Genomic DNA, 10576 nt, shown 5'->3' with positions numbered 1-10576 from the left:
TTGACTAGGATCTAGTAACCGAAAGCATAGATTTAAATTGCCACATTATTTTTGCATTTTCTAATATTACTTGAAATAGAGATAACTACTTAAGTTGAGCCAGATTTCTGAAATTACAAAATTAACATTAGCTTCTTAGTAATTGTTTCACTTTACTGAATTTGAGTTGATATAACTGTCACTCTTCAATAATTATTATTCTTCCCTGTTTCTGAAAATAATTATAGTCAGAGACTCTCCCTCCTATGTGTAGAAGGGGTTAAATTACTTTTGAAACATGTCCAAGGCTGTAGCAGCTTCTCAAGCAGCTGTGCTCTTTAATTCTTTAGCTACTGAATTTATAAAATTTGTCTCATTATTTTAAAACCTTTATGATTTATCACTTCCAAATGAATATTAATTTAAACTTCACTACATCCAAATTATACCTGATTAAATATTTCTTTTAAATCATGAACTAGTATCCTTATATGCTTTACCCTTCTATTTTGCAATCCTCAAATTCAGTTTGATAAACATTTTTTTTTGGCAAATTTGATTATTTAAATCCATATTTTAGACACTGCAAGCCTTAATAGATAACTTTTCCAATATAAATTTTTGTGCACATGTAAAATGAACTGAAATTCCATTTTCTAACTATCAGTCAATAGATTTATACTATACCATCAGTATCTATTCAAAACTGATGGTTCTGATCAGCTAAGAAAGTTTAAAATTGCACTTCTGTACTTCAGTACACAATTCAGAATCATTATTTTTTGTCTGAATAAGTTTTTTTTTTAGGTTGCATTTATAATCCTTGGTAATTTTGAGTAAACATATATCTCAGTATTTAACTTATTGATAGAATTTGTTGGTGGTGGGATTAAATCTGTCCCCTTTTATTGTCTTGTGATTACTTTGTCCCCTTTCTTATGGCTAATAAGAAATGGAAGAAGAAATGTAGACAAATTATCTTGTTGGTTCTCACCTTAATGAGAGCAGAGAATATGATTTCTTTTAATCAATTAAATTCTCTTAAAGTTTAAAACACTCAGAAATCCATTAGAGATGTATTTTTCTGAATTTCTCAAACTCCTCTGTCTGTCTTTCCCATTCCTCCTGAATGAATGAGAAAGAGAGATTTATTTTCTCCAAAATTCCATTGTGATCACAGACAAACAAAACCATAACACTTAAATTACCAACAGATCATAAACACATAAACACAACATATAGACACACAGACTGATCAAGGACACATTTCCAGGGCATTTCATGCATACTCTAACAAAAATATGACATCTTATCAAAAGATCAGTAAATCACATCTTGTGTGGCTAAAGAAATCTAGAGAAAAAAGAAAGTTTATTATTCAGAAAAACAATTAATTCTAGTAAGGAACTGGCTAAGCTAGGATGGATTCTTGGATTAAATTTAGTCATTGGTGGGAGCGGTGGTTGGCCTCCTTTCCATCTTCCCTGGAATCTCTTATCAGGTAATCTGTAACCATTTCAATAGTTCTTCCAGTGGTAACCTTTCTCATATCTGGGACACAAAGAGTTAAGGGCATTGGAACCAGAGCTTTTTACAGCCTTTGAGCCCTTATTTCAGAATATGTTTTTCCTTTCAGGGCTGCTGCATTGGCTATACCCTGCATGTAGGCTAGAGTAAAGTTTTCACAAGCTTTCACATAATAATTAATAGTCCCAGATTTTTTAACATTTTGAAGCATGCTCTGACACACCTCAATGGCATTGTTGTAGGCAAACTTTCTGACTATTGACTGAGTTGAATATTCATCATTTGTAATTTTTTTTTTTTACTTCCTGATTTAATTTTTTAAAAAATTCTGTATATATTTCCTTTGGGCCTTGTCTAATCTCCGCCAAACCTGTGGACAGTTTCTTAGTTATAGGGATTCTTTTCCATGCCTCTAAGGCACACTTCCTACATTAAATTAAAGCTTCTCTAGGTAAATTAATCTAATCAGCATGTAATTCCCATTCATCTTTTCCAAGTAACATTTCTTTAGTAACTCTGATGCCCTGTTTCTTGTTAATGACTGCCTTCTGTTTTGCCAATTCATCAAATTCTGATTTCCAAAAATGGTAGTCCCCTCCAGAAAGGGAATCTCTTGAGGTCTGAATCCAATCAAAGGGGTTTATCCAAAGCCTCCCCCCCCCAAAGTCTCCACCAAATTTAAAGTATATGGAGAAGCAGGACCATATGAAGCACAAGCTGTCTTAATTTCTTTTAACACTTTGTAGAGAAGAAGCCCCCATGGGGGAGCTACTTCTTCATCATCATCCAATTCATCTGCTCTAAAAATGACTGGGAAACAGAATGATATGTCTCTGTCCTTCCGAGCATTTTTTTAGGGCTCCTTTAAAACCTATATTTGGGGGCTGTGGCTGTGGAGCTGGAGCTCCAAGTGGAAGAGACTCCTCTGCTTTTATCTCTCTTTTGAAGAGAGGTTTTTAAGCAGGGGAAGATCTGCTGCTAGTGACTTTTTCATTCGAATTTTAAAGCCCCATTTTGATTTACTATGAGTCTTTTCCTCCTCCTCCAATTCTAACTCTAAAACCCTAAAGATTTCATTCTCTGCATTCTGACCAGATAACAAAGTTGTTTTTTCAGCAGCCGATGAAATTTTTACTGGCACTTGTTCTGATCTGTGCTCAGTATAACAATTTTTCAAATCATTGCCAACTTTTTGCCAAAATTATAAGGGAATCCACAGGTTAAAATTTTGAATAAGATCAAGAAATTTAGTGAGGTGTTCTTTACTAATTTTTACTCCCCATTTTCTGAGGATGTGCTTAATCAATAAAAAGATTTCTTTCCTTTGATTCACTGTGTCCCATCCTGTTAATCTATTCTTTTACTTCTAGTGTCTTCCCTTAAGGGGAGAGTTCTGAAAACTCTGAATTTCTTGCACTTCTTCAGGCAGAAACTAAATCATCGTAATTTGGGAGTTGTCTGAGGGGGAGGGCAAATCTTTACCTGAATCCAGAGATCCAAGGTCCCTGTTTGGGAGCCAAATCTTGAGATCTTTTTATCATCTTTGATAATCTTACAATGACAGCTTAGTTGATAAGAAGTAAGGACAATGAAGATCTTTTAGCTCATGCTTCCAGCTCTGTCTCCAGGAGCATGGAGTTTATTATATATATTTCAAGACTCATTTCACACAAAAGACCCCCACCTAAAACTTCGCAGATGCTCAGAAGTTACAAATTATGTCATATCAAAACACAAAAGGTCTCATTGGCTTCAGAATAGAACAAGGCCAAAGCTGAATTTTGACTAGGTTTTTATCAGAAAGCCAAGTCAGGGAATTTTTTCAGGGTTGAATTGCCCCTGCTAAGGTTTTGGCCTTGGCTGTACCATGCAGCTGCATTCCTGGCCAACGGGGAAGAGTGTTAACCTTTTAACTGTTGATTAGCTAGGAACTTAAAGTTTTTCAATAAGGCCACAATATTTTCAACAAGAAATCACAAAGGGGCAGCTGGGTAGCTCAGTGGATTGAGAGTCAGGCCTAGAGATGGGAGGTTCTAGGTTCAAATCCAGCCTCAGACACTTCCCAGCTATGTGACCCTGGGAAAGTCACTTGACCCCCATAGCCCACCCTTACTACTCTTCCACCAAGGAGCCAATACACAGAAGTTAAGGGTTTAAAAAAACAAACAAAAAACAAAAAAAACAAAAAACAACAACAAAAAGAAATCATGAAGATCACAAAAGGGACCAAAAGAGAAGTCTCAGATTTTTATCTATTCTCTTATTGGCTTCCCACAACAATTATCACTTTCCTTTGCTGCCATATTGGCTTTTAGGACATATATATATTTTCCTTTTAAACTGTGGTTTAATGATATTAGGAACTCACTTAGAGATCAGAGGTTAGGATATGATCTTAACACATTTCTTATTTTTCTCCCTCTCCCTCTCAATAAACTCATTTTACAAGCACCCTTTCCTGGATTAATTGACATTCCAAAGGTGATAGGAATATTTAAAAACTTTGACCAGGGGGCAGCTGGGTAGCTCAGTGGATTGAGAATTAGGCTTAGAGACAGGAGGTCCTAGGTTCAAATCTGGCCTCAGTCACTTCCCAGCTGTGTGACCCTGGGCAAGTCACTTGACCCCCATTGCCTACCCTTACCATTCTTCTGCCTTGGAGCCAATACACAGTATTGACTCCAAGGTGGAAGGTAAAAGTTTTAAAGAAAAACAAAAAACTTTGACCAAGGTTCAAAACTCCATCAAAGTATATATACCAGATATAGAAGAAATGGACCATTTCTCATCAGAAATTTACCACTTTTAGAACTAAAACAATTCCTTCTGCATCCTTTACCAAAAGGCTTGGAAACTATCTCCAATTTGTATACATTTAACACTTGTGACCTAAAACTGGCTATTCCTCAAACTATCAATATCAAAGACAGATTCTGGCCATCTGGAATCTGACAGGATGAATGGGATAAAAGGGAAGATAAAGAAAGAAACAGTATGTAATTATGTTCTCCACAAAGCTACCATTTGCATGTTCTCTTAGCCTCCAGAGTTTGTATTTTTAGGTGTTCTGGGGAGTCCTCTATTAGTGACACCCCCATACCACAAAATTGCCATGTGATATTTGACAGAGGGCAAATAGGGACAGGCTCAAATTCTTGGAGAGTAGAAGGGGAAATCCAAAATGGGCTCCTCAAACACAGGGGACTGGATACCTCTCAAAGATAGGCCCCAAGTATCCTTTAGCATGAAAGAATCTCTGAAACACAGAGAAATGACCATGCAAAAGAAAAGAAAGAATAATGCTGACTTTGGAGAAAAGAGAAGCAAGTAGAGCCCTAGGCCCCACCCATGTGGACCTTTGGCCCCCACCTCTGGAACTCTGGGGTTTAAAGAATAGGAAGGGCAATAGTAGGGTGGGGAAGGGTTTCCATGGTGATGGGACATAATGGGGGAGAGATTTTTTTTTCACTAAGTCCTGACCAGGGATAAGATAGTGGAAGGACCTCTGCAGTCAGTACATCCACTGTGAGAGCTTAAGAAATTAATCTGGGGAGGCCACAGGGATTTAGAGAGCATTGGGACTGCTGCTGCCATCAGAAGACACAGACTTGAACCCTAAGGGCCAAAGAGGAAAGGGATTCAGAGGATCACTTGAGATCCTAGGAATTCTGTGGAATGAGAATGAACAGTTTACAGAGCATCCAGATCATGTCCTTGAAAAGACCAGGGTGTGAGGTGAGGAGTTAAGGCAGAAGCCTGGCACTATCATTTGCTTCCCTTTGGTCATGTCTAAGGATGTAGCCAGAGTAATGCCTCTAGACTCCCCTCCTAAGGAGCCAAGTTGGTCATGGATGAAGATGAAAGAGAGTTTTCTTTCAAAGTGTCCTTGGATATGGGAGTGGGATCATGGACTGGGATTCTCTCATTTCAGCCTAGGATTTCTCCTTCTGTTGACAGTGATTCTCCTTCCAAACATTCACTGTGTCTTGGGATCAATGTATTCTTCTTCTTATGAGATAGTCATCCCTAGGAGATTAATGACTTGGGAAGGAGAAGAAAGAATCTCCTATTCAATATTTATGAAAGGCAAGAAGCTGGTGATACACCTGAAACAAAAGAAAGGGCTGCTTGCTAACAACTTCCCTGTTTATACTTATTACAATGGGAGTCTCAGCCTTGACATGCCTTTTCTCCGAAATGATTGTTACTATGATGGGTATGTAGAAAGCTATCTGAAGTCCCTGGTGTCTATCAGCACCTGCTCAGGCCTCAAGGGTTTAATCAACATAGAGGGAACAGTGTATAGAATTGAGCCCATTGATGCCTCGAGTAACTTTGAACACATCCTGTACCAAACAAAAAGTGATGAACAAGATTTCTGTTCGGGGCCTCTGAGAGAACAGCCTGAATTTGAGAGCAATCTGGAAGCAAAAGGAATGGCGGTCCCAAGTGGGACAGACATAGCAGAATTTGTGCATTATGAATGGCCACACATCAAGATGGTGAAAATATTTGTTGTGGTAGACAATAATAGGTACCGAAAATGGGATAGCAATGTGACCAAGACTACCCACAATGTGATGGCAGCCCTCTCCATCGTGGAAACCTACTTCATTGCAATCAGGGTCAAAATCTACTGGGTTGGTTTGGAGATCTGGACAGAGAAAGATGTAACCAAAATTGTCCCTAGTTTGAAAGACACTCTTAAATATTTCAGTCCATGGAAGTTCTTTGTACTCTTACCTAGGGCTTTTCATAATATTGCCCATCTGATTGTAGGACATGAAACCAAAAGCAAAGCAGGATACTCCTTTCTTGGTGCTATCTGTAGTGCGTACGAGTCTGTGGCAGCTCTATCCTTCCCCCAAAGAGATGTGACCCTCCTTGCTTCTCTCATGACTCATGAGTTGGGCCACAGTCTGGGCATGGACCATGATTCCCAATACTGCATGTGTGGTGATGAATATTACTGCATAATGCATGAGTCTGTCTCTTACAAGCAGGTTTTTAGCAACTGCAGTTTAGAGTACTTCTATAAATTCCTGTTTGAGAAACGTTCGAGATGCCTCTACCGAGCACCAACCCCCACAACAATATTCAGGGTGCCAATCTGTGGGAACGGAATATTAGACAGAGAGGAGGAATGTGACTGTGGAACTGAAGAGACCTGTGCAAAGGACCCTTGCTGTCTTCCCACATGCCGGTTCACTGTGGGTTCCACTTGTGCTTTTGGGCCCTGCTGCAAAAATTGTAATATTCAGAGGGCAACTGAGGTGTGTCGTCCCAGCAAGGATGAATGTGACTTTCCTGAATATTGCAATGGAACCTCCATTTGGTGCCAGCCAGATGTCTACAAACAAGATGGCACTGAGTGCAGGCATGGGTATTGCTATGAGGGGAATTGTCAGAGTCTGGATAAACAGTGTGTTGAGATCTTTGGCGAAGGCTCCAGGAAGGCACCAGATAGTTGCTATGAGAGTATAAACAGTAACGGGGACAGGATTGGGAACTGTGGCCCTATAGTTAATGGGATGCGCAAGACCTTTCGAAAATGTGAACCTAAAGATAGCAGGTGTGGAAGGCTTCTATGTCAGAACATTCAGAAGTTGCCCCGAGGCAAGAACCACTACACCTATTTCCAACTGCCCTGTGAGGGGTCCTGGTGCTGGGGAGCAGACCTCTTTCAGGGGTTAGGGGAAAAAGATCGAGGAGAAGTGCAGCCTGGTACAGTGTGTGACCAGGAGAAGATATGCCTGAACAATGTGTGTTCTGATAGACACCTCCTCAGGCAGAGGTGCAGCTCAGCTACCAATTGTACTGGGAGAGGGACGTGTAACAACTTGAGTCATTGCCACTGTGATTTCGGTTATGCCCCACCAGATTGTATAACTAAAGGTAATGGGGGCAGTATAGACAGTGGGCCCCCTCCTGGCTATTTTCCAACAACCCATAGTACCACCACCACTACCCTCAGAACCACTACCACTACTACCACTACTACCACTACTACCACTACTACCACCACTACTACTACAACTCCAACCACTACCACTACCCCCACTACTACTACCACCACTACTACTACCACTCCAACCACTACCACTACCCCCACTACTACTACCACTACTACTACTACCACTCCAACCACTACCACTACTCCCACTACTACTACCCCCACTCCAACCACTACCACTACCCCAATTCCTACTACTATCACCACCACCCATACCACTATTATCACTACCATGACCACCTCCCGATCAAGTCCCCAGAGGAAGATGAGCACTCCTACTAGCAGGCTCCAAAGAAAAGAACATAAGGAAATAACATTGGCCATCTTCTTGTTCTTGGCTTCCACCCTCCTCCTGGTGAATAGTGCAATTTGGTGCCTCATAATTCTGATTGTTGCCCGGAATGGAAGAAAACTGAAAAAAAGAAAGGGCACTAAAAGGATGGATCAGAAAAGCACACAGGACTCTTTCCAACCAATGAGCACCGGAGAAAGATTGGGGCTGGAATCCCCAGCAAGGAAATGAAAAGTTTTAGGATCGTTGGAATGATACCAAATCATGCTTTAGAAGTACAATTGTTATTTGAAGCAGGAAATATTTGAATAAAAGGATAAGTGAAACTACAACTGCCCCCAGGTGAGATATTGGTTTGAGTTCAGAGTTACACAGAACTGGGTTCTGCCTCGTTGTGGGAACACTTGGGTCCCTAGTGAGGATACCTAGTACTGGGAGGTGGACCTCTTTGTGGAGGTTAGAATCATTAACAGAGAAAATGCAACCTTAAGGTTGGATTTTGACACAGAGAGGATAGGATGACTTTAGGGATAGAACAAGGCATCCTTGGGGCACCTAGAGGATAGCACCAGGTCTGGAGCCCAGAGGACCTGGGTTCAAACCTGGACTCAGACACTTCTTGGCTGTGTCACCTCAGGCAAGTCATGTAATCCATAATGCCTATACTGCCCTGCCCTTGCCACATTTCTGACTTAGAATAGATACTAAGACAGATGGTAATAGTTTTAAAAAGCCAACAAAAAAGCAAAGCCATCCTGGGTCAGGAAGCAGGAAGGGGCTGTTCCTAAATTTTCTTATCTATTCTAGCTGGAACCTTTTCAGCTTCACTAAATTCTCTGGATCAGTCAAGAGACAAATCCTCCCACCCTGCAGACCTAAGGGCTAAATGATCTTCTTTCCCATTATCTTCCTGGTCCCTTGGCCCCTTGGTCCTCAGGACTTCCCAATAAGTATTTAACCAGTTTTGTTTGAAGACTACCAATGCAATGGAGGTCACTGCTGCCTGAGGCAGCCTGTGCCACCTGAGACAGCTCTTGTTAGGAATACATTTTCCCCTGCCATCCAGGTAAAAAATACCTCTGGGTAGCTTTCTACCCACTGTTCTGGTTCTGCCCCCAGTGCCCAATCTTCAACAGGACAGTCCCATGTACATTCAAAAGAAATCAGGTCTCATCTATACCTCTTGAAAGTTGTTTCTTCCCAAGGCTAAGTATCCATAGTTCTCTCTCTCTCATGGGAACATAGGTGAAGAAGGGTCTCTAAAAAGATCCTAGATCAGAGACCTAATGGGAGACATATTACTTGCACGAGGTCACACAGATAATAAGAATGAATGGCATGATTTGAACCCAGGGGCTCTGACTGCAGGGCTTCCATTTTTTTTGCCCCCACTGTCTTACACTGCTTCCCTTCCAGTCTTCATGCAACATTAATTCAAAGCGCTTGACCAACCTAGCTGCTTCCTTTGGGATGCTCCCTTCTCCTCAGAGTTTCCTTAGATAAGACTTACAGGATGGTAGGGGGTTTGCCACAAAAATAGATAATTCTGTGCTATATCCTCTCAAGAGAAGCTGTGAAATCCTTGAAGACTGATTTGAAACCCAACTTTAAGGTGCCTCACTACTTGTCCAGATTAATGCCAGGGTTCCCAGGGCAGTTTTCTGTCCAGTTCTCCCCTACCGGCTATCCTATGAGTCTCCACTGCTAGATTATTTTTTTGGTCTGGTCTATGTTTCAGGCATTCATGCCTTCCCCAGTGGGTATATACCTCCCAACAAAGCAGACTCTAGACCAGTGGTTCCCAAACTTTTTTGGCCTACTGCCCCCTTTTGAGGAAAAATATTACTAAGCACCCCCTATCACATACTTTCACCACCCTCTTACAGTTATTCACCGCAAGTCATTTAACCCCCATTGCCTTACCCTTAATTCTCTTCTGCCTTGGAAACAATACACAGTATTGATTCTAAGATGGAAGGTAAGGGTTTAAAAAGAAAACCTATGTCTCCGAATTCTTATATTTATAAAATAGAGAAAAAAGATCCATGAATTGAGAATAGCATTTTTAAAAAATAGAAAAAGAACAAATTAAAATCCCCAACAAAACAAATTAAAAATCATAAAAATTACAGGTGAGACTGAATGTAAGGAAACCATTGAATAAGTAAATCTAGGAGTATGTTTTATGAAAAAAAATAGACAAATCATTGGTTAATATGTTAAAAAAGGGAAGAAAACCAAATCACTAGCTTGAAGATGAATAAGGTATACAAACCACCAATGAAGATGAAATTAAGTTATTAAGTTACTTTGCTCAATTATATACCAACAAATTTAACAATGGTAGAGAAATGATGAATACTTACCAAAAAAAAAAAATAAGCTGCCTACATTATCAGAAAAGAAAAGAAAATATCTCAATAAACCTTTTAGATAAAGAAACTGAACAGGCCATGAATGAAATTCCTAAGAAAAAAAGCACCAGGAATGGATGGATTTACAAGTAAATTCTACCAAACATTTAAAGATCAGTTAATTCCAATATTAAATAAATTATTTGAAATAATAAAGAAGGAATTTTACCAAAGATCTTTAAGAAAACCAATATTTTGCTGATACCTAAAGCAAGAGAACTAAAAACAGAGAAAAAAGCTTAAAGATCACATTGATATATCAATATAGATGCAAAAATCCTCTGTAAAATACTAGCTAGGAAACTACAACAATATATCACAAAGATTATACATTGTGACCAAACAGGATTC

General features: G+C 39.8%; 1 protein-coding gene across 1 annotated transcript; it reads left to right on the top strand.

The window, feature by feature from the left end:
* The first annotated feature begins 5291 nt into the window (after positions 1–5291).
* Positions 5292–8998, top strand: LOC123256871 (disintegrin and metalloproteinase domain-containing protein 1a-like). Its single transcript, XM_044685428.1, has 2 exons — positions 5292–7401; positions 8931–8998. Exons 1-2 carry the CDS (start codon positions 5292–5294, stop codon positions 8996–8998), a joined length of 2178 nt encoding a protein of 725 aa, XP_044541363.1.
* Positions 8999–10576: the final 1578 nt, after the last annotated feature.

Source organism: Gracilinanus agilis, chromosome 1, assembly GCF_016433145.1.
Source record: "Gracilinanus agilis isolate LMUSP501 chromosome 1, AgileGrace, whole genome shotgun sequence".
NCBI lineage: Eukaryota > Metazoa > Chordata > Mammalia > Didelphimorphia > Didelphidae > Gracilinanus > Gracilinanus agilis.
The sequence above is the reverse complement of the archived record's forward strand: the minus strand, read 5'-3'. Positions and strand labels throughout refer to the sequence as shown.